The 25,756-nt window shown below is 38.4% G+C and overlaps 1 protein-coding gene across 14 annotated transcripts in view; it reads left to right on the plus strand.

Annotated features, from left to right (window-relative positions):
* PPP1R9A (protein phosphatase 1 regulatory subunit 9A) overlaps positions 1-25,756 on the plus strand; it is a 339,661-nt gene that overhangs the window by 164,260 nt on the left and 149,645 nt on the right. For all 14 annotated transcript variants that reach the window (XM_025291975.3, XM_025291972.3, XM_044946447.2 and 11 more), the window contains exons 3-4: positions 16,777-16,909; positions 22,066-22,186. In XM_025291975.3, the coding sequence (XP_025147760.2) occupies positions 16,777-16,909; positions 22,066-22,186 (254 nt within the window). The remainder of the gene's footprint in view (positions 1-16,776; positions 16,910-22,065; positions 22,187-25,756) is intronic.

Below are 25,756 nucleotides of genomic sequence, written 5' to 3' on the forward strand. Positions count from 1 at the left end.
GTCCTCATGTATGTATGCATTTCCTGACAGTTGGTTGTTTGTTCTTCTGTCTTGTTTGTCAGTTTTTTCCACCATGTGATGTCTGGCCTCAGCTTGCAGAGTTTAAAAATGAAGCATATTTTACTCATGACCTTTACAGAAATTAAAATTTTCAATTGACTCTGTAAGTCTCAGTTGATGGTAGAAATGCTTGCTAAAAGATTTTTTTTTTTTAACTTTATCAGCATTTGAAGCTGTTGGAGGTTTTGAAAAATAGTGCAACCTTTGCTTTTATTATTTGACCTCTGGTAAAAGGTGATATCAATAACCTCAGATATGCAGATGACACCACACTTATGGCAGAAAGTGAAGAGGAACTAAAAAGCCTCTTGATGAAAGTGAAAGAAGAGAGTGAAAAGTTGGCTTAAAGCTCAACATTCAGAAAATGAAGATCATGGCATCCGGTCCCATCACTTCATGGGAAATAGATGGGGAAACAGTGGAAACAGTGTCAGACTTTATTTTTTGGGGCTCCAAAATCACTGCAGATGGTGACTGCAGCCATGAAATTAAAAGACGCTTACTCCTTGGAAGGAAAGTTATGACCAACCTAGATAGCATATTGAAAAGCAGAGACATTACTTTGCCAACAAAGGTCCGTCTAGTCAAGGCTACAGTTTTTCCAGTGGTCATGTATGGAGGTGATAGTTGGACTATAAAGAAAGCTGAGCACTGAAGAATTGATGCTTTTGAACTGTGGTGTTGGAGAAGAGTCTTGAGAGTCCCTTGGACTGCAAGGAGATCCAACCAGTCCATCCTAAAGGAGATCAGCCCTGGGATTTCTTTGGAAGGAATGATGCTGAAGCTTAAACTCCAGTACTTTGGCCACCTCATGCGAAGAGTTGACTCATTGGAAAAGACTCTGATGCTGGGAGGGATTGGGGGCAGGAGGAGAAGGGGACGACAGAGGATGAGATGGCTGGATGGCATCACCAACTTGATGGACTTGAGTTTGAGTTAACTCCAGGAGTTGGTGATGGACAGGGAGGCCTGGCGTGTTGCAACTCATGGGGTCTCAAAGAGTTGGACATGACTGAGCGACTGAACTGAACTGGAAAGGTGATAAGGGGCTTCCTGGGTGGCTCAGTGGTAAAGAATCTTCTTGCCAATATAGGAAACACAGGAGACATAGGTTTGATCCCTGGGTTCGGAAGATTCCTGGAGAAGGAAATGGCAATCTGCTCCATTATTCTTGCCTGGAAAATTCCATAGGCAGAGGAGCCTGTCGGGCTACAGTCCATGTAGTTACAAAGAATTGGACATGACTGAGTGACTGAGCATGCATGCAAAAGGTGATAAATCTCAAGTAGAGATTCTCTCCTCTAGAGACGGACATACTTCTACTAAAGTACAAGGTTTTAGATAGGTCTTTATCTCATAGACATAATTTCTACATAATTTCACCCTAGCAATTCAGCAAAAATAAATCTTTTATTGCCGTTGTCACTCACATGCGGCTGTTGTCTCAGCTGACCTTGGAGAGGAGCTTCCGCTCCCAGGACCTTGGTTTACTCATGGTCCTTCTGAGACAGATGATGCCTCAGCTTTTTTTGCTTCCCAGTCCCTGTGTGAGGGCGGCATGCCCACGTTCCCGCCTGCCTTCTGTTGTCCTGCGAATGGCTGGCCACGCCAGCAGGGGCACCTTAGGCAAAATCTCTTAGTACCTTGAGGACTCAGGCTATCACCAAGTCCCCTCATAAGAATGACAGTATAGGATCTCTAGAGCTTCCAACTCATCCCCCCTTCCGATTCTGCTCCCCTCTAATCCTCTTCATAAGCTCTTTCAAGGTTGTTGTTCAGTCAAGGTTACAGAACATGAATCTTACTCACACAATGAATCATGTATCACAAAGCTCTCCCTATATACTTTTTTCCATCTCGTATTCACCACTCCAGCTTTACCTAGATTGAATTACTTTGTCCATAATTCTGGTGTTCTCTCTCATTCCTACCTTGAACATAGTATTTGTTCTCCCAGAATGCCTTTCACATGCTTCCCCTTCCCCACTTATTATTTGCTAATGGTAAAGATAGCTGACTAAAGTCTGTGTTTTTAAGATCTTTCTGGAGATCCTTTCTTGCTTACACCTCTCCTCCCCTGTCTCTCAGGCAGGCTTAGATGCACATACTCCTAAAAAATCATTGCTTAACCATGCTGTTTTTTTAGTCTCTATATATCATAACCATTTTACATCAAGACATGGTCCATACATGTGTGTATGTATGTGTTCATATCGAACTGAAAGGTTTAAAGTGTAATACATACCCTTAGTAAAATTGTAATGAACACTGATGTTTTCTATTATATTTTTTCTGTTTAATTTTCTCAATGCTATTCATGACCCATTAGATTGATTTTATAACAAACCGCTGCCCCCAAATAACTGTACTTTGTCCTGTGGTGAAGACTTGGAGTGTGGTGTATCAGTCAGAGTTCAACCAGAGAAATGGTAGGAGATACATATTAAGAGGTTTATTTCAGTCAGTTGACTTACACAAATGTAAATGTGCAAGGTTGAAATCTGCAGGGCAGGCCATCAAGACGGGAGGGAGGGTGGAACTCTGCAACAGACTGAAGCTGCTGTCCAGGGGCAGAACTTCCTCCGGGAAGCCTCAACTCTGCTCTTAAGGCCCTTCAACTGATTGAATGAGGCTTACCTAGATTATCTAGGGTAATCTCCCTTACTTTCTTTTTTGGCTCTACCAAGTGGCATGTGGGATCTTAGTTGCCGGACCAGGGATTGAACCTGTGCCCTCTTCATTGGAAGTGCAGTGTCTTAACCACTGGACCCTCCCTTACTTAAAGTCAACTGATTTTGAACTTTAGTCACATCTACAGAATACCTTACAGTGAACCTAGATTACTGTTTAATTAAATAACTGGGGGCTGAAGCCTAATCTAATCAAGTTGACATATCAAAAGACCATCACAGTAGGTATGAGGAGCTTGATCTTCAGCCCATTTTATTATGAAAAGAGTAGAAATCAATTTTAGTTCACCCACCTCTAGTATACTTTACATCACATTCCTTTCTTCTGCTGTACTCAAGTTAACCTCCTTGATCTCCTTACCCACTGATTTGGCTGTTATTTAGTCTCGTCCATGTTTTTACATTTTCTCCCATTACCCTGGATAGATGCACAAGTTTTGACAGTTTTACAGTGCTGTGCTGTGATTAGTCGCTCAGTCTTGGCTGACTCTTTGTGACTCCTGTGGTCTGTAGCCTGCCAGGCTCCTCTATCCATCCAGATTTTCCAGGCAAGAATACTAGAGTGGGTTAGTTATGCCTTCGTCCAGGAGATCTTCCCAACCCAGGGATTGAGCACAGGTCTCCCGCATTGCAGGTGGATTCTTTACCATCTGAACCAGCAGGGAAAGGGCTCCTTTTGCTTTTAACCTGAGCCATTACTTCTGATGATATTTTTGAACAGACAATCAAGTTCCCTGCAAGGCTCTTTCTTTTACTCTATTTCCAGGCAAAATTCTGGGTCTGGAGTATACTTCCCAAGGTTGTTAAAACCTCAAAGTTTAGTATTTAGTCCTCATGATACCCCATAGCCCTCATATCAGAGGTGCAGTCACCCCTGGGACCTTTGCATGGGTGAGAGTAAACTTCTGTACATGACTAACTCATACCGTGGAAAGCCTTTCTTTTCCCAGCCTCAAACCCTCTTTGGTGTGGCCCATGACTCCCTTTCTCCTCTTTAACCTCACTACATACATGGCTGTAGTACTCACCTCCATTTGTTTTCTTATTTAGATAATTCAAAATAATCTCACTCCATGGGCCTTTAGAAGCACAGTGCTGGGTCTGGTAGTGAAAGAAGTGAATACTAACTGCTAAGACAAATCCGAGAACAGAACTCTGACTTATTGGCTCGACCTGTTGCATCTGTACAACAGTATTACTGTCTGTGAATGGGAAGTTATTTCTCTAGGAGATTATCCTGCCCCCCTAAAAGTTGCCAAGGGGTGCTAATTAGTTCAATTTTTCCTGTGATGAAGATACCTGTTCAGTGGGAACTGGACCACTACTGCTGCTACTGCTAAGTTACTCAGTCGTGTCCGACTCTGTACGACCCCAGAGATGGCAGCCCACCAGGCTCCACCGTCCCTGGGATTCTCCAGGCAAGAACATTGGAGTGAGTTGCCATTTCCTTCTCCAATGCATGAAAGTGAAAAGTGAAAGGGAAGTCGCTCAGTCGTGTCTGACTCTTAGCGACCCCATGGACTGCAGCCCACCAGACTTCTCCATCCATGGGATTTTCCAGGCAAGAGTACTGGAGCGGGGTGCCATTGCCTTCTCCGGGGAACTGGACCAAGGCTACCAGTTTATTTCATGCTGGCCATTGGTTGTCAGTTTGAAAAGCATATGTCTCTGATTTAAACTAAAAGTCTGGCTGAGCTGAAAGAGAACATTGCTAATTTCTCATGGATGTGTTTAAATGTTTATTACAATTTGAAAAATACCAAGAAAACATGAACATCTGTGGAACTGCCCAGTTTTCTGTTCTGCTGTCTACAGGAAAAACTCACTTTTTTGGACAATTTTTCCAAGTTTAAAATAAGCAAAGTTTATATTTATTTATGATGGAATTTCTTTTTAATTACTCTAGTGGCAGAAGCTGATTTTGTAAGGAGATATTAAGCTTATTTTTAAGATTTTTCAAGGACTTTAACTATATACATATTTGTAGATAAATGTGCTAATTATAACTGAATTCTAGTTTGTCAAAATGAAGAGATATAGGACTTTCTAATCTTTTTATTTCACTGATAATTTCTGTGTACGTGACCTTAATAAAACTCCACTTATTTTTAAGTATTCTTTCATAAAAAGTTCTCTTATATTTAGCTTATCTTTCTACAGAGTCAACCATTGCTATTTTAAATTTGAAGAATTTACATTCTCCATATTTCATTGTTGATTATCTACAAGTATGAAGTGATTGGTGCCATTGATAATACAAAAATGTATGTTTAATTTTATCATGGGTTTTGTGTACATTCCATGAATGTATCTGGGGATATAAAAATTTACTGCACTCCAATGATATATAGAGAGGCACTATCTAGATATGATTATCTCAGTTAGATGTCAAGCTTTTGGAGCCAAAGATTATTCTATTTTAAGGACTTTGTGACAGTTAATTTTATGTGTCAACTTGTCTAGGCCATGGTGGCCAGATGTTTTAGATCACATATTATTTTAGATGTTTTTGTGATGCTGTTTTTGAACGAGGTTAACATCTCAATTAGTAGACTTTGAGTACAGTAAAGTAAATTGCCCTCTGTGATGTGGGTGGGACTCATCCAACAGGTTGAAGGCTTTATAGTGTGGCTCAGATGGTAAAGCGTCTGTCTACAATGTGGGAGACCTGGGTTCGATCCCTGGGTCGGGAAGATCCCCTGGAGAAGGAAATGGCAGTCCACTCCAGTACTATTGCCTGGAAAATCCCATGGACAGAGAAGCCTGGTAGGCTACAGTCCGTGGGGTCGCAAAGAGTCGGACACGACTGAGCGACTTCACTTTCACTTTCCTTTCTGACTTCCCCTGAAACAGAGAGAATCCTTTGGACCTGAACTCCCAACAGCAACTTTTCCCTGTGTCTCCAGCTTGCTACTGTACAGATTTTGGATTTGTCAGTCTCTACAATGATGTGAGCCAATTCCTTAAAATAAATCTAGTTAATGTGAATACAAATATGAGGGCTTCTCTGGTGGCTTGGACAGTAAAGAGTCTGCCTGCAGTGTGGGAGAGCCAGGTTCTACCCCTGGGCCGGGGAACATGTTATACACGTACACCTCCTGTTGGTTGTGTTTCTCTGGAGAAACCTGACGATACAGGCCTCTTTGTGTTGCCTTTTGCTCAGCCTGTCCTCTACCTCCCGTTGTGTCAAGTATCTTTGTTTTTTCACTTCCTGTTCTTTAGTTACTCATGAAACCGCTAGGCTTGCAACTAGTGAAATACACCTTTTGTCCTTACAGACTTTGTCTTTATTAGTTATCCTCATGTATGCCATGTATATTGTTCTCTGAATTTCGAATTTCTCATGTAAAAATATGAAAAGTAAATTCTCTCCTTTTTTCTGCCTTATTTACTGGATCAGTTGGTACAAGAGTTAAAGACTACTTATGTAAAGCTTTATATTGTCTGTAATTTACTTTCAGTTATTGCAGCATACACACTACCACATTTATGGGTATAGCTTTCTTTTAGGAGTCTTTAGTTAGCAGTCTAGGTACAACACTCATGGATCTTCACTCAAGGATTCGTATTTGAAAGAACCTAATTAGAAGTCTACACTCTAGAGATGCATACTTTAAATCTGCATCGGAAGGTTTATTAATGTTAGGAATGTCACAGATAATTGGTTAAATGAGTGATGTTGAAAACACGTGGATTGGTTTTAGAACTATTTTATGTAAATAGATTTTGATGCAAGCAAGCTAAGCTTTTGCAGGAGTGTCTAACTCTCTTACTCATTTGGTCTTTTTTTCTGAAATGTAGGATTTTGTTGACAGATCCAGTTAGGTTAGAGACATCCTACTGTGGAATATCGTCACAGTTGCTTTAAGCATGCCTCCATGCAGGTTACTTGTCAGAGTAACTGAAGGACAGAAATCTGAGACTGTACTGAGGATGCAAGATAGAGCTGCGGGTCTGTTTTTCATCCTCCTACTCATCAATGTGTTTATATTCATCAGAAAGCTCTCACCTATTTAGAATCTTTGGACACTGCCAGTGCTTACCCCCAAATGCCTGATGATTTTAAACTCAATTTGGCTTATGTCAGTTTGCACCGAGAACCTAACATACTCCCTGGCACACACTAGGCAATCTAGAAACTATAATTCTTAACATTGTAAGTCAGTGTGGGAAGGAAAGGAAACTGAAGTTTTGTGTACATTGTTCTAAGGCTGTCAGGATCCTCTTTTCTGAGGATGGTTTATCACCAAATTTGTTTTTAAAAACTTTGAGGTGGACTGTCTTCTCTTAGTTTCAATTTATCGAGTCTCTTAAGCAGAGCCGCTAAAATCATGTGAAGGTGAGTTAGAGTTCTGCCAAGGAAGCTTGTGATAAGTGGGGCCCGTTCGTGGAAGCATGTGAATGCTTGGCTAATTTCCACGGGCGTGCTGTGCCAAGCCGTCATCTGAAATACAGCTTGCTGGAACCTGGAACACTTTCCCTCTTTGATGTGTCAGGAGATGACGCAGAACACAGACGACAGGCAGGACTGAAACCTTGGGGAAGCCTTGTGGGAGATTCCTTCCAGTCAATATTTACAGAAAATCCTGGACTCATTTTGACCTACATTGATTAAAGAAAATGTGTTGTAAGGAAGTAAAGGAAATCAGGTTTTTTTCCCTTATTGTTGAAAAAAGATTGCTGTTGTTTTGAAAAAGCGTTGGAGCTCCAATTACTGGAAATGTGAAAAAGAATGGTTCTAGTTGAAATCTTATACACTAATTTTAACTTTATTTATTTTTTATAACTTTGGGTTGCAGGGTCAGAAATGTCATTGCTAACTGTATTTGTAAACCTGTTATCCCTAAAAGCCTGCCTCTGCTGTAAAGCAAGGGATAAGGTCTTGTTTTGTTTCCTTTGATCAAGGAATAGAATATCGCTTGTTGGCTCTGAAACAAGAAGTCTTAAATTTAAACATCCTTTTGCTTTTCTCAGTGAAATAACACAGAAACAATGTAAAGGTGACTGAACTAAACATATGTGTATATCTCTTGAATGGTGCTGAATATTAGGACACACGATGTTGTTGGCTTTTAGTTTTTTGCATTTTTGCATTGCAGCAATATCATGATGAGATTTTGATTATTATTTGCATAATTAACTATTCATATATATTTATAGAGCAGTTATGGTAATATAAATAAAAATGGTAGAACTATTGTAAGAATACTGAATGAGTCATGACCATATTGATGAAAGGGAAAGTCTTACCTAGGTCAATTTTCCTTTCATCTCTGAGGTTCTTCCTGGTCAAGGCAAAACAAAGCCTGGCAAATAACAATCCATTGTGTAATGATATTATATTGCTCTGGACACAGGTAGGGGTTTTGGCAGGCCAGTCTACACTGTAATACCAAATTAGTCTAGTAGATTTTTGTTCCAAGGGCATTAAGCGTCATAGTGGAAGAAACATTCAAAACTTATTTGTAAATAAGAATATGAGATGAGTGTAGGTATCTAGGGAAATATTATTATCTCTGATTACCCTGGGAAAGCTTTCACTCCCCTTACGTTGAACCCAGCATAATTATTTGGATTGTCTCATTTCATTTTCACAGCAACTTTTTATGATAGGTGTTATTGTTATAATAGCCATTTTGTAAATAATGAAACTGAAGCTTAGAGTGGTTTTATAGTTTGGCAAGAGCTACATGACTAGGAAATTTAGGAGATCTTTAATTTAGATTAAAGTTAGGGTCATACCAATTGAGAATATATTTAAACCTATATATATGGGCTTCCCTGGTAGCTCAGCTGGTAAAGAATCTGCCTGCAGTGCAGGAGACTCCAGTTCAATTCCTGGGTGGGGAAGATTTGCTGGAGAAGGGATAGGCTACCCACTCCAGTATTCTTGGGCTCCCCTGGTGGCTCAGCTGTTAAGGAATCCGCCTGCAGTGTAGGAGACCTGGGTTCATTCCCTGGGTTGGGAAGATCACCTGGAAAGGGAAAGGCTACCCACTCCAGTATTCTGGCCTGGAGAATTCCATGGACTGTATTATATTCCATGGGGTCGCAAAGAGTCAGACACGACTGAGTGACTTTCACTCACTATATATGTATATAGAGAGATAGAGAAGTAGATACATATGGATCTGCCATGTGCCTTTTTGTTTAAGTAATATATGAGGCTTTGGCTAAGTAATTTCAGAGCTTTTCATGTCTGCAGAGATAGATCTTTCTTATCATTGTGTGAAATTACATCTTTGTAAATACTATAACATAGTAAGACATTTTCTCTATCTTTGAATATTTATATAATTTTCCATCTTGGGGAATTACAAACGGTTCTTTAATGAACTTCCTTGCACAGATATCTGCACACTAGTAAATATCTCTATAAATACTTACATGTAACGTTATTGGATCAAAGGCATTTACATTTACAATCTTGATAGCTAATTTCAAATTTTGACTTTTTCCCTGCTTTTTCAAGAGTATTTCTCCTATATCCTCACAAACACTAGATGTTGCAGGCTTTTTAAAGAAGTCATCCTATAGGTGAATATATTGCATTTCCTTCTTAAATTAATTTTTAAGAAGAAAATTTTTAATGAAATTGAGCATCTTTACATCATTTATTGAACAGTAGTGTTTCTTTGTTGAATTCTCAGTTTCCTTCCCCCTACTTATAGATGTAGTTTTTAAGTTGATAAAATATTTCTTATATTACAAATGTTCATATTTCATCTTGATATTTGGCAATATATTCTCCTAATATTTGACCTGTTTTATAATTTCATTATGGTGTATATTGTTACCTAGAAGTTTTCAGCATTAATTTCTAATCAAATAGTTTATTTTCTTTAGGCTTTTTAGGATCCGTGGCTTTTGGGGAAGATTCTCTCTTGCCTGTTAAAAACATCGTTGCATATTTTCCTTTAGCAGTTTGTCGTCGTTCAGTCATGAGTTGTGTCGACTCTTTGCAACCCCATGGACGGCAGCATGCTGGGCTTCCGTGTCCTCCACGGTCTCCCGCGCTTTACTCGACTTCACGTTCATTGAGTCGGTGATGCTTTATAACTGCCTCATCCTCTGCCACCCTCTTCTCCTTTTACCTTCAATCTTTCCCAGCATCGGGGTCTTTTCCAGTGAGTTGGCTCTTCGCATCAGGTGGCCAAAGTATTGCAGCTTCAGCTTTAGCATCAGTCCTTCCAAAGAATATTCAGGGTTGATTTCCTTTAGGATTGACTGATTTGGTCTTCTTGCAGTCCAGGGGACCCTCAAGAGTCTTCTCCAGCACCACAATTCAAAAGCATCAGTTCTTCGGTGCTCAGCCTTCTTATGGTCCAACACTCACATCCATACATGACTACTGGAAAAACAATGACTTTGACTAGATGGAACCTTTATCTGCACAGTGATGTCTTTGCTTTTTAATACTCTGTCTAGGTTTGTCATAGTTTTCATTCCAAGAAGCAAGCGTCTTTTAATTTCGTGCTTGCAGTCACCATCTGCGATGGTCTTGGAGCTCAAGAGAAGAAAATCTGTGTGTCACTGTTGCCAATGTTTCCCCATCTATTTGCTGTGAAATGATGGGACCAAATGCCATGCTCTTAGTTTTTTTTAATGTTGAGTTTTAAGCCAGCTTTTTCACTCTCCTCTTTTACCCTCATTGAGAGGCTCTTTAGTTCCTCTTTTTTGCCATTAGAATAGTATCATCTGCATATGTGAAGCTGTTGATATTTCTCCCAGCAATCTTGATTTCATCTTATGGCTCATCCAACCTGGCATTTCTCATGATGTACTCTGCTTATAAGTTAAATAAACAGAGTGACAATATACAGCCTTGTCTTAACTCCTTTCCCAATTTTGAACCAGTCATTTGTTCCATGTAAGGTTCTAACAGTTGCTTCTTGCCCTGCATACAGGTTTCTCAGAGACAGGTAAGGTGGTCTGATATTCCCATCTGTTTTAAGGATTTTCCATGGTTTGTTATGACCCACGTGGTCAAAGACTTTCTCATAGTTGATGAAGCAGAAATAATTGTTTTTCTGGAATTCCTTTGCTTCCTCTGTCATTCAGCGGATGTTGACAGTTTGTTCCCTGGTTCCTCTACCTTTTCTAAACCCAGCTTGTACAACTGGAAGTTCTTGCTACACATACTGCTGAAGCCTAACTTGAAGGATTTTGAGTGTAACCTTACTAGCATGAGAAATGCATGTAATTCTTTGGTAGTTTGAATTTTAGCAGTTTAATAATTTATAATATTTTTGTCCTTAGCCAATGTAAATTTTACTTTTGTTAATCACATGAAATAGGAATTTTTTTTCCAGGAAGATATCTCATTCTTCCCCTACTATTTTTTGAATGGATCACCCAAACTAATTTGAATAGAAAAGTAGAGGAGAGAAACAGAAAGTACAAAAATAGATCTGTCTTTGGGCAAAGTATATTGCCTTAATAAATGAGGTTTTATTATCTCTTCTGATATCTGATAAGGTCTGTTTCCATTCTTATTCTTAGTTTGCAAACACCTTCCTAGTTTCCAGGAATAATGTTAGTGGGATTTCAATTTTGATTGCCCTGTATTCATAAATTAAATTGGGCCAAACAGACATTTACACTAATTTAGGATCATAGGTGATTTTACAATATTAAGGGTTTTAATCCAAGAACATAGAATGGCATTACACTTACTCAGGGCTTTTTTAATTTTTCACGTACGTTTTAAAGATAGGGATACCGTTGCACGTTTATAATCACTAATTTTATAATTTATGATCTTGTCTATTATATTTTCTAAAATGACTATGGATTTTTTGGTCAGTTTCCAAATTCTGTTTTCACTGAACTTTTTTTTTTTTTTCCCAAAGGCAAGACAACACTGTTTTAATTTCTTTAAAACAACATTAGTATTTTCTATCTATAGGTCTCACAATAAATTTGAGGTTGTATAATACTTTATCACAGATATAATAGCTAGGGAACTACATTTCTAGAAACACACTTGCTTTTCTTGTCATTGTCCTCTTCATGTATAGTAGCAGCGGCCCAAGTTTGTGCATAAGTTTAAGAGAATGATTTTTTTACATGAGTGAGGGAATGTAGAAATCACTGAACTCTTGTTAGTTCTAAATTTTTCTATTTAACCTCTTGGATTCTCCAGGTAAACAAAAGCTTAATTCACGAATAATGAATTCTGGCATTTTTTTTTTTTTCGTGTATTTGTAAGGGTGCCCACATAATTTACCAGACAATGAACAGGCTGAGGATGAAAGTATATTACATTATTTGTTCTCTGCAGAATGAAATGGTGATATGGTCCTCTGATTGCTAGATGCCTCAAACATTATTTAAAATATTATTTTCCAGTCTGTAGTTATATAGTTAATTTTCTGTTTATTTAATTTTGGGATATCCCTAAATGAACTAAATAAACCAGCCATTTTGGGGAACAATATTTGCTAGCAGGTGTGTGTGTATACACTCACAGTTCAGTTCAGTTCAGTTGCTCAGTCGTATCCGACTCTTTGTGACCCCAAGAACTACAGGACTCCAGGCATCCCTGTCCATCACCAACTCCTGGAGTTTACTCAAACTCTTGTCCATTGAGTCGGTGATGCCATCCAGCTATCTCATCTTCTGTTGTCCCCTTCTCCTCCTGCCCTCAATCTTTCCAGCATCAGGGTCTTTTCCAGTGAGTCAGCTCTTCACATCAGGTGGCCAAAGTATTGGAGTTTCAGCTTCGACATCAGTCCTTCCAATGAACACCCAGGACTGATCTCCTTTAGGATGGACTGGTTGGATCTCCTTGGAGTCCAAGGGACTCTTCAAGAGTCTTCTCCAACACCACAGTTCAAAAGCATCAATTCTTCGGCACTCAGCTTTCTATATAGTCCAACTCTCACATCCATACATGACTACTGGAAAAACCATAGCTTTGACTAGACAGACCTTTGTTGGCAAAGTAATGTCTCTGCTTTTTAATATGCTGTCTAGGTTGGTCATAACTTTCCTTCCAAGGAGTAAGCGTCTTTTAATTTTATGGCTGCAATCACCATCTGCAGTGATTTTGGAGCCCCCAAAATCAAGTCAGCCGCTGTTTCCACTGTTTCCCCATCTATGTGCCATGAAGTGATGGGACCAGATGTGAGAGTTGGACTGTGAAAAATGCTGAGCCGTGAAGAATTGATGCTTTTGAACTGTGGTGTTGGAGAAGACTCTTGAGAGTCCCTTGGACTCCAAGGAGATCCAATCAGTCCATTCTAAAGGAGATCAGTCCTGGGTGTTCATTGGAAGGACCGATGCTAAAGCTGAAACTCCAATACTTTGGCCACCTCATGCCAAGAGTTGACGCATTGGAAAAGACTCTGATGCTGGGAAGGATTGGGGGCAGGAGGAGAAGGGGACGACAGAGGATGAGATGGCTGGATGGCATCACCAACTCGATGGACATGAGTTTGAGTAAACTCCGAGAGTTGCTAATGGACAAGGAGGCCTGGCGTGCTGCGATTCATGGGGTAGCGAAGAGTCGGACATGACTGAGTGACTGAACTGAACTGATGGGACTGGATGCCATGATCTTAGTTTTCTGAATGTTAGGCTTTAAGCCAACCTTTTCACTCGCCTCTTTCACTTTCATCAAGAGGCTCTTTAGTTCTTCTTCACTTTCTGCCATAAGGGTGGTATCATCTGCATATCTGAGGTTATTGATATTTCTCCTGGCAATCTTGATTCCAGTTTGTGCTTCTTCCAGCCCAGCATTTCTCATGATGTACTCTGCATAGAAGTTAAATAAGCAGGGTGACAATATACAGCCTTGATGTACTCCTTTTCCTCTTTGGAACCAGTCTGTGTCATGTCAAGTTCTAACTGTTTTTCCTGACCTGCTTACAGGTTTCTCAAGAGGCAGGTCTGGAGGTCTGGTATTCCCATCTCTGTCAGAATTTTCCACAGTTTATTGTGATCCACACAGTCAAAGGCTTTGGCATAGTGAATAAAGCAGAAATAGATGTTTCTCTGGAACTCTCTTGCTTTTTCCATGATCCAGCAGATGTTGGCAATTTGATCTCTGGTTCCTCTGCCTTTTCTAAATCCAGCTTGAACATCTGGGAGTTCATGGTTCACGTATTGCTGAAGCCTGGCTTGGAGAATTTTGAGCATTACTTTACTAGCATATGAGATGAGTGCAATTGTGCAGTAGTTTGAGCATTCTTTGGCATTGCCCTTCTTTGGGATTGGAATGAAAACTGACCTTTTCCAGTCCTGTGGCCACTGCTGAGTTTTTCAAATTTGCTGCATATTGAGTGCAGTACTTTCACAGCATCATCTTTTAGGATTTGAAATAGCTCAACTGGAATTCCATCACCTCCACGAGCTTGTTTGTAGCGATGCTTCCTAAGGTCCACTTGACTTCACATTCCAGGATGTCTGGCTCTAGTTGAGTGATCACACCTTCGTGATTATCTCGTTCATGAAGATCTTTTTTGTATATTTCTTCTGTGTATTCTTGCCAGCTCTTCTTAATTTCTTCTGCTTCTGTTAGGTCCATACCATTTCTGTCCTTTATTGAGCCCATCTTTGCATGAAATGTTCCCTTTGTACCTCTAATTTTCTTGAAGAGATCTCTAGTCTTCACCATTCTATTGTTTTCTTCTATTTCTTTGCATTGATTGATGAGGAAGGCTTTCTTATCTCTCCTTGCTATTCTTTGGAATTCTGTATTCAAATGGGTATAGCTTTCCTTTTCTCCTTTGCTTTTTGCTTCTCTTCTTTTCACAGCTATTTGTAAGGCCTCCTGAGACAGCCATTTTGCTTTTTTGCATTTCTTTTTCTTGGGGTCTTGATCCCTGTCTCCTGTACAATGTCACGGACCTCCGTCCATAGTTCATCAGGCACTCTGTCTATCAGATCTAGTCCCTCAAATCTATTTCTCACTTGCACTGTATACACACATACATACACTTATATACATATATAAAAATACATATACATTCTGTTATTCACGTATTAAATGCAGGAGTAAAATTGAGTTATGTTGTGGTATGAATGTCATTTGAATCTTTGTTTAGCAATCATATAATTGAACCTATTAATAGAAGTAGAGTGGCAGACATTAATGGAATAATTTCCAGTCATCACTGCCAGTAGTTTCCAGGACATGTATGTTCCAGATCCAATTACTTTTTGTGTGTGTTATTAAAGTTTGTTTATCTAGGCATGCTATATTGTGATCCGTTCAATCGTCCATGTTTTCCAGAAGATACAGATTTTTTCTAGTGTCTTATATTTGAAATACATATTTCACTTCTTCTACATTTGAATATATAAATCCTTGTTTATTCTTTAGGATTCAGCTCAGATAGTTCCCCTTCCATGAAATTATTCCCTTTCTCTGAACGATAAAAAAATTGCTGGAATATTCTTTTGTCACATCAATTATCACATATGTGGTAGTTGTTTATTTTTATTTCTGTCTTCCTACTAAACTGTGAGCTTCTTGAGATTGTGCTTTCTTCTGTGTCTAGCATAATGTCTGGCATAGAGCTGGTACTGTATACAGTTTTGATGCATGAATATATGTGAATTAAATAATGATTACCAAAACATATAAGGGAAGTGAAAGATCGAAAAGGCTGTCTTAGAGAAAGTCATAAACTTGACAATTTAAGAAAAACACTAGAAGGTTCTATGGAAGGGGCATAGGGAAGCATATTTTATGAAAAGATAAATTTAAAGGATACAAACCCCATAGTCTCGAAGTGTTCCTTTTGATGCAGAAATGTTTATTTTGGTGGAGAAATGTGGTAAAGACCAAATGTGAATGGTACATGGCTATGAAAACATGTTGAAAGTCAGGAACAAAGACTATAAATGACACGATTTTGAGAAGTGTGTAGAATTAGGAACCACACTACATCTGTTTCTGTGTATCCAATATGTATTTCTGGTTTATAGATTACCATATATAGCATGTAAGAACTGCCAGTTTTCCAGTAATATGAATGTAAACCACATCTGGACTAGCAGGGCTGGCTTTATAGACAATAGGCTTGATTTCTTCCATCTCTGACCTTCAGTCCTGCTTTCACTTCTTATGTATATTTTTTAAAAAACTGCTCACTCTGAGATTTTAAATTTTGGAGGACATGACAGAGTTTTGTCAGGCACAGTTTGAATACTTTATAACTATTGAATTTAATTGAAAATGTCAGTTTTTATCATGTAAATTAATTTGGTTTGATGAATTATATATTTCTTTCTTTTAAATATTCTTCAGTGTATTAAGTGAGGGATTATAAACCAAGTTCCAGTTACTTTTAAAATAACTCAAATATTTCAGCAGAAACAAGGACAATAGGTTCCTTATGGCTACATTTGAAGACCGCATATGATGATCTTTTGAATGATTTAGGTCAGGAAGAAAGACCTACCAATATTCTATTTTTTTCTGCAGATCTTCAGCAATATTTTGAAAGTGATTTCATTAAAATGTTCAATGAGAATTGAATGTATATTTGCATGCAAGTAAAATGAGAGATGACAAATGAGAGCCTAACACTGCCTGGTACAGTATAGAACAGAAGTCAGTTTCAGTGATTCTGTGTTTCCAAGATAATTCTAGTACCAGCACACTACAACACCAGGGCTTCCACAGGTCATAGCATGAAATGGATTCCGCGTGGGCATTTGCTCTAGCAGCATGCTCAAAATGCTTTACCTTAGTTTTATTGCAGCTAATATGGTATAGCCTGATTCTGTAAAAAGTGATAAATATTGATAACCATGTAATGATTAGCTGTTGGTTACTCTTGTCTCTCAAATTATTCAAAGTGGTACATTTTTTAAATTAGTGAGTTACTTTTATTCTGATTCCGTTTTCCTTTTCCTAACATGTATATTGATTTGATGACAAAACAGTTGTTTAGAAGAAATTCTTCATACAAAATTTGTAACCTATGTAGTTTTGGATACTTAGCAGAATTTTTTTAAATTAAGAAAGCTGTCTTTTCTGTATTTTCATCTTATTGCTGACATCTTACTACAGGTCTTCAGCACATACTCCAATGAAGACTATGACAGAAGGAATGATGAAGTTGATCCCGTGGCTGCTTCGGCTGAGTATGAACTTGAAAAACGTGTAGAAAAGCTGGAACTTTTCCCAGTGGAACTAGAAAAAGGTATATGAGCTCTGCAATGTTAATGTTATGCTGGTATTCTAATAGTATAGAAATGACTTTATTTTTCCTAAGTATAGCCTTTTTTTTCCCCTAAGGATTAGAGAAAGTTTTCATTCTCATGGAAGGTTTTATTTTTCAGATTTCAAAAACAGTTTATATGAGTTCTATATAGATTATATATTGAAAGACTCCTCCCTTACCATCCCTCCTAAAACCCATCTACTTTGGTTGGCTGGATTTGTGACTAGGAGTAGGGAAGTGTGAATGAGGTCTGATGTTTTCTTGTATTCCTACAAACCACTGGTGCATGTGAAGAGTCCAGGCAGGTTGCTTAAGTGAGAGCTTGGGCTAGGTGGTTGTTTGGGGTTATTAAAGATACGAAAGTGGAAGTGCAAGTTGCTCAGTCATGCCTGACTCTTTGCGACCCGATGGAATTCTCCTGGCCAAAATACTGGAGTAGGTAACTGTTCCATTTTCCAGGGGATCCTCCCAACTGAGGCATCGAACCCAAGTCTCCTGGATTGCAGGAGGATTCTTTACCAGCTGAGCCACCAGGGAAGCCCATTAAAGATACAGGATCCTGATTGAAGATCTTGATTAAAGATACAGGATCTAAGCAAATAGATATTCTGCATTCTTGGATGGAAAGACTCAGTATAGGAAAGTCTCTCCTATATCTGATAGGTATCTTCAATCCTGACAAAGTAATATATAAATTTAATGCAATTCAAATAGAACTGTCATCAGTTACATTGGGAGAGGGGATAGCATAATATAGTACTAAATTTTACATGGAAAAATACAGACCTAAGAGAAGTATGAAAAAGAAAGTGAAAGAATTTAATTTCCCAAATATCTGAATGTAATGTAAATCCTCGATAATCAGAACAAATTGTAATCATACAGCAGTTGATCATTGAAACAAATTACAAGGTCCAGAGAATGATGTTAGTGTGCATGAAAATTTAATAACTTGACATGTGAGATACTCTAGGAGTAACAGGGTACTTTACAAATTGTTCTGGCATAACTGAGCATCTATCTGAAAGAATGCTAAGTTGGGAAAACTTCATTTTCATTATATCATATAGAAAGCTAAACTACATGAATTAAATAGTAAAATATTAAAAAAAAACAAGATATTTTATGAAAATGTATATCTACATCTGGGCTTCTGGGAGGAAGGGCTTAACCATTTGGAAAATCAGAAATTATAAAAGAAAGATGGTCCAATTCACTCATTCAAAATTTTAAACTTTTAAAGGCAATATTGTCAAACAAAGCCAACAGATAAGTGATATATTTAGGAGGGGAAATATTCATTATAGGTGACATGGAGTTAATAGCTATAATATTCTAAGAGTCTGTAAACTCTCAGGATGAAAGAGACAGGCAAAACTCATTAGAAAAATTGGTACTTTACTTTAGAGGAAATTGAATGGCCCACATTCCTATGAATACAAGCTCAAACCTCACTAGTTGTGAGGGGAATGCTGAACCAACATGAGATTTTTTTTCCTGGTAGAGAAAATAATCTCTGAGCTCCAGAGGTGGTGTCAGCATCTTCCTAACATAGCCTTTGAGTCTTTTCCATCTTTTCCTGGATGTTTTGCATACTTCGTGCTCTGCCTGTTCCTAGTAGAATATATACAGAGGAAGACAGGGTGGCTGCTGGGTTCTTGACGGTGCAACCACAGGAATCAAAGCCCTCAAGCGTGTGGCTCTGGACTTCACCCATGCCTGCCATCTCAGAGAAGCTGTACAGGGGTGAAATCAGTCAACTGATCTCTGGGTTGATTGTACTCTTCTTTAGTTTTCTTTCAGTTATCGCCATGTCTTTCAGGTGGTCTGCACTGAATTGAGAGTGGCTCAAGCCAACATACTGCTTTGCCCACAGTTGCATTTTCATCTTTGCAAGACTGAGTAATTTTCCATCAAGAGGAGCTATGAAAGGAAGGGAGATGATTTTACTAAAACCCGAGTCCAGGGAGAGAAAACGGATTTAAAAACTAAGATATAATTTTCATGCAGGATATTTGTTGGAAGAAACCGTTAAAAGGCATAGTAGTACAGAGAATCCACATTTGAGAGGAGCCCTTTGAGTATACCGAGTATGGTAACTTAACGTTGGCTTGATATGTGTTAATTCATAATGAACAAAAGCTCTATAAATACAATGAATATGAATAAGAATCCCCCTAATACTTAATATTCACCAAAGATTTCATACCGGATAGAAGCCCTGCAACATTATTCAATGTGGAAAAGTCTACAGCGATCATCTCTTAAATAACACAAGAGCAAACTCACTAAATGTAAACACTGGGAAGGCTTTTGGGCATTATTAATCCCTTCATAAATATAAACATTCACACTCTAGAGAAATCCTATGAATGTGATAAATATGTGCAATAATTCTGAATACAGCTGACTTTTATACACATAAGAGAATTTGTGTAACAGAAGCAACTGTATACATGTAACCAATGAGGAAGAGCTTTCAGCACAGATCTGACCTTCTTATGCATAAGAAACCTCATTCTAGGGAGAAACTGTAAAGCTATAGCAAATGTAGGAAAGTTTTAGAATGAGAATGCCTCTTAATGAATATGAATACCTATACCAGGGAAACAATTAGAATGTAATAAATATGGAAAATGATGTGTGCAAATATTCTAAATGTAAGGAGTGAAGGCAAGTCCCCAGTGATCACTCAGTGATCAACAGTTCTCACAGCAGAGAGGTACCTATGCCTAAAATTAATGTGGATGTGCCTTCAGCTGGGGATCAAACTCAGTACTAGCTTTCTTTAGCATACAACTGAGCAAAGACATCACACTTTTGCTAAATGACATATTTTTAAACATATGTAGACTAAAAATTTGTCATATGTCTTATCTCCCCAACTAAGCCAAATCTTTTTAAGACATGACTGCCTTATAGGCGACCTCAGTAACAGCCACTCAGACGTTTCTAATGTTTTTTCCCCACGCCTTTTTAGGCGCCTTAAGTGCATTCTGCACTGGTGCAGTGGTGGCAATGCAATGCCACCCATTTCAAAATGGACCAGTAAGACCAGCACACGCAGGAACGCGGGGTCAGGCCTCGCCCGACTGTGATGGGAATGTAAACTGGCACAGTCTTTACACAGGGCAGTTTGGCAACACAGAGCAAAAGCCTCCTATCCTTTAAACACAGACTCAACTCCCAGCAATTTATCCTTAGAAAATATTTTCCAAGTGGGTAAACAATCTGTAGCAGCCCAGGGCTAGCCCAAGCACAAATGTGCATCCATACTAGGCTACCCACGCAATACTATCCATGCAAGACCACACACTGAGAAAAAACATGCAGGTGTGTGTGTCGAGGCCCATCGTGGATGGCCTGTGCCTGGCCTGCGGATGCCAGCTAAGGAGTTTAGCCACTGGTGCGCCAGGCAGGGCTTCACAGGTTCTGAGTGGGAAAGTGACGTGAGTCTTCGTGAGGATTAATCTGGCAGGTGTGGAGGACAACCTGGAGGTGTGGGACAGTCGGGGAGGAGCTTGGTGCCGAGCCACGGGAGCTGCCCCTGGGCTTAGGCGGCCTGGCAGAGGGCGGGGTGCCAGGCGGGGGGCACCTCGGAGGCAACCTCGGGGAGGGGAGCCATATAGTGTAGACAGGGTGAGCGTCTGGTGTGGGGTGGGTATTAGACAGCATTTAGATATGCCACTCCAGTACTCTTGCCTGGAAAATCCCATGGGCGGAGGGGTCTGGAGGGCTGCAGTCCATGGGGTTGCTAAGAGTCGGAAACAACTGAGCGACTTCACTTTCCCTTTTCACTTTCATGCATTGGAGAAGGAAATGGCAACCCACTCCAGTGTTCTTGCCTGGAGAATCCCGGGGACGGGGGAGCCTGGTGGGCTGCCGTCTCTGGGGTTGCACAGTCAGACATGGCTGAAGCGACTTAGCAGCAGCAGCAGCAGAAGACTAAAAATGTAGGATTATGAATTGTACTTAGAAATACTTAAAGCAGAAGCTAGTAATAAGTAATAATCAATGAGATGAACCCTATTAAAAAAATTACTAGCTGAAAATACTTAGCAAATTAAAGGTTATTGCTAAAGAGTCTTTTAAAAGCATGAAATATTCTATTGAGTACATGAGCCAGTTTATTTTTTTTTAATCAATCCAACACTGTTGATTATTAGTTCATATCTATTTTTATACAGCTAATGCACCATTATTATAAAGACTTTGAGGCTATCGGAAAACAACTTTGAATGTTAACCAAAAAATGTGGAATGCAAATAGTGTATCTTTTATTTCATTAATGTTAAAATATATGTGTTCACAGAAAGGAAAATTGTATCTGAATTTAAAAATGTGATTGTCAATATGTTCAAAGGTCCAATAAAATGAAAACAGAAGTGAATGCCTGTTTATAGAGAAATGGTTGGATAAATTATGACACCTTCTCACCATGAACTCTTATGATTATTAGTGATTTAAGGCTATATAAGTTGATATCTTATCATTGGATCAGAAAAAAAAGCTGCAGAGAGAAGTAGGTATAATATGATCTTGTTTGTGTAAAGGAAATAAGAAGGAAAATTAAACACTATATAATATGTATATTCAACTATATGTACATATATGTGTATATTTTATCTGATCATATGTTTATATGCTTGTATAGTAGAACAGAGGAAAATATTGAGAGATACTTACCATCTTATTAACATGAATGGGCATGTGGCCCAAGTTAAGAGAAAAAGAAGACCACGTAAATAAATGGGAAATTCCAGATGTATTATAATCACAGTAATTTAAAATATTATACTCAAACATACATATATGTGTGAGTATGTATGCTCTGTGCTTAAAAATACTGTGTTATTTAGTTAGGCTGTGTTTTCAGATTGATTGCTCAATAATCAAGTTACTACCTTTTCCAGGGATCACAATGAATAGCCAACTGCAATAGTGAAAATAAACTAACAAGCCTTTTAAGGGATCTTATTTAACATCCTTGCTCCCCAGCACAGGATAAAATTCTGTCAAAGCAAACATGTCAGTATAGTTCAAAAAGAACAAAATTAAAAGCAGCAAATAGATCTCAGAAGCTAATTATGGATGAGTGTAAAATTAAGGTTGTTCACTTTTTTCCTTTTTCATAGATGAGGATGGACTTGGCATAAGTATTATTGGAATGGGTGTTGGAGCAGATGCAGGCCTTGAAAAGCTGGGGATATTTGTCAAGACAGTGACAGAAGGCGGTGCTGCTCAGCGAGACGGCAGGTAAACCAGCTACTGTTAACATCTAAAATCTTCCAGGAAATGTTTCTGGAAATTTCTTTCATTGGTAGCTTTCTTTTGATTTTTTAGAACAGAATTTCAGAGTGTGTCTCAGATGTGGAAAATGTTAAGACATTTGAATTACTTTCTGATTTGTAGTCAGAATACATTTCTTTAATGTATATTAGATAAATAGGTGGATGGGTCTGTTATCTATATCTGTCTTCCTTTGTATATATCCATTCATCTGTCCAGCTCATGGATAGTGATTAGAAACATGGTATATATCATTTAATAATATGTACTATGGAGATCAGCATATAGTTTCAACTTGAGAAATATCAAGACAAATGATAGTAGTTCTGGCTCTTCTGAAAATGACAGTGGTAGGAGAGAGAATAGGAACTTGGATCCTGCAATGATGGTGATTGTGGAGATCAATGTCTCTCAAAATGTGTTGTCTAGAAACATAGGTTCTTGAGTGCCATCTAGACCTGTGGAATCTCTCGGAGAGGGTTAAACATCCTCTTGGGATAATTGGATACGCACCAGAGCGTCAGATGTTCATATTTTATGTCCGAGCTTTCATCATCTTGAGCTATAAGCATCTTGAAAGATTTTGATTAATCCTTACCTAGCTACTGATGCAACAAATTGGTGATGATACAGAGGATTGTCAGTGGAAATAAAAGTAGACTAAAAAATATGAGTGCCAAAATCAATGAAATATAATCTTATTTTTTTCAGAAAGTTAAATACTAATGACTGGCTTTGATTTTTTTCAGGTTTAAGTTTGTATTACTTTTACGATCTTATCTAGAAATAATAAACCATGTTGAAAATCATTTGTCAATCTCCAATGAAACCAATAGTAGTAATGTTTCTTTTGTAATTCTAAGAACATATTGATATCCGAAGATGTTTCCCAAGAGGAACTAATTTATTTAAATAGAGGACTGATAAATAAAACTGATTTATGTAAATAGAAAGCCACACCTTCAGAGGAACTAAGTTGATTTGTTTAAATAGGAAGCCACACCTTCATTATCATCTCTTTCTATGTGGTTAAGGATTACATCTTACCAGAGTAACCTTATTTGTATTCCCATTACACATTCGAGAAGACTCTTAAGAGTCCTTTGGACTGCAAGGAGATCCAACCAGACCATCCTAAGGGAGATCAGTCCTGGGTGTTCATTGGTAGGATTGATTTTGAAGCTGAAACTCCAATACTTTGGCCACCTGATGTGAAGATCTGACTCATTTGAAAAGACCCTGATGCTGGGAAAGATTGAGAGCAGGAGGAGAAGGGGACGACAGAGGATGAGATGGTTGGATGGCATCGCTGACTCAAAGGACATGGGTTTGAGTGAACTCCAGGAGTTGGTGATGGACAGGGAGGCCTGGCGTGCTGCGGTTCATGGGGTCGCAAAGAGTCGGGCATGACTGAGCGACTGAACTGAACTGATCTGAACACTTAAACAAAAAAGGTCTGAAATGAATGTTTTGAGTGAATCTTCAGCTGACTAGGTGTTATACTTAAAACAAAGAAAGTGGGATATTAATATTTTGTGTTTAAAAGTAATTTATTGTCTTACTGAAGGAAATAACTTCTTTGCTCTGTCAATGGATTCTATAATTGTTGTTGTTCAGTTGCTAAGTCGTGTCCTACTCTTTTACAATCCCATGGACTGCAGCACGCCAGGCCTCCCTGTAAAATAAGATATTCACATAAAAGATTGTATTTTGTGATGATAGTAGTATTTCCTAAGTGGCACCCCACTCCAGTCCTCTTGCCTGGAAAATCCCATGGACGGAAGAGCCTGGTGGGCTGCAGTCCATGGGGTCGCTAAGAGTCGGAAGCGACTGAGTGACTTCACTTTCACTTTTCACTTCCATTCATTGAAGAAGAAAATGGCAGCCCACTCCAGTGTTCTTGCCTGGAGAATCCCATGGACAGGGGAGCCTGGTGGGCTGCCGTCTGTGGGGTCGCACAGAGTTGGACACGACTGAAGCGACTTAGCAGCAACAGTAGCATTTCCTACTATTACTTTAGAACCTTTCTTCCAAGAGAGTTAAAATTTGTTTGCCAAAATCTACATCATTTTTCTTTATGTTTCATGAGAAATATAAATGATTCTAAAGTGACAGGGAATAATTCTTATTGTTAATATTAAAAAAATATTAATTATCAATCACCTCTCTTAAGTAAATAGGCCCCAAAGCCAAACTGAAACACCAATTGATTTAAAGCCAAAAATGTAGAAAATTTGAGGTCTTGTCTTGTGGCCCAGTGGGTAAAAGTCCGCCCTTCCAGTGTGGCGTAGCTTCAGCCCCAGGGTAGGCGCTAGGATCCTACATGCCGAGCGACCAAAAATAAATAAATTAAGTCCTCTTGTTCTCCAAAAGACACCATTAAAATAGTGAGAAGGCAATTCATTGAAGAAAAAAAGAAAATTTCTTATTAATCAGTTAGTCAGTTCCTGTTTTCTAAACTCAGAACTATTTGTTTTTGTATCACTCATTTTTAAAATTAGGTTTCTTTTATGTTAATCTGTTTACTGATGTTTTCTCCTGTGTAGTTTTAATATTTACATTGATAAGAGAACTTTGCTTTACCCATCCCAGTGTGCATTTCCTCAGATCTTATAAATGAATATTTACCTAGTACAGTAATCCTGCTGTTGTTATAATAGATACTTAATAAATGCCTCAGTGAATATATTAAAAAAGACAACTGGAGGTAATGAAATGAGAATCTTTGGGATCATGTGACCTATATATATATACACACACATATATGTGTATATATGTGTGTATATATATATTTGAAAATAAGTGGTCACATTATGGCAGTGTTCACATCTTTTAAATTATTATACTTGTTTCCACCAGTAAAGGTATACTCATTTGCATAGCATTTATAATTTACTATTTAAAAGTTATCAGTGTAAAAAAAATACAAAAGGAACATTTTGGTTGCTGTCTCCAGTCAATACATGTATACTTACTGATATAGAAATATATTGTATTAAGGATTTACAAAACAGTATGATGAGTATAATGTGGTTCTTATGCAGATATGTTTTCCATTCTTTTCATCCCTCTCCCACCTCTCTCCCATCTCTCTCTCTCTTTCCTCTTTCTTTCTCTCAAGAAACTTAGAATTAATATACATCAAAGGGTTGAATGGCTCTAGTCTTTGTTTCTATTTCAGCAAATATGGAATATTTAATCTTTCTATAGAGAATATGTAATACTTTATATAGTTGAAACTGCAACTAAAATAATCACCATGTGGCCTTGCGAAAGTTACTCTTCAGAACTCAGTAGTGGACAAAATTAAAGTTCCAGGTTAGATGTTCATTTTACCTTTAAAAGACTGAGTCTGTACTATAGCTTTCTAGCTTATAGCTTTCTAACTTCTTGATAACTCTTCCTTAAGAAAATGATTTCAGTGTTGCCTCAAATTTGGTCAGTCTTCCTTCAAGGTGTGTCAAATAAACAGATATATAGAGAAAATACTTTTCTCCCTCCTCTTCCCTTACCACCCCTGATACAATAAGCGTTTTT

The sequence above is a fragment of the Bubalus bubalis genome, chromosome 8 (assembly GCF_019923935.1).
Source record: "Bubalus bubalis isolate 160015118507 breed Murrah chromosome 8, NDDB_SH_1, whole genome shotgun sequence".
Classification (NCBI taxonomy): domain Eukaryota; kingdom Metazoa; phylum Chordata; class Mammalia; order Artiodactyla; family Bovidae; genus Bubalus; species Bubalus bubalis.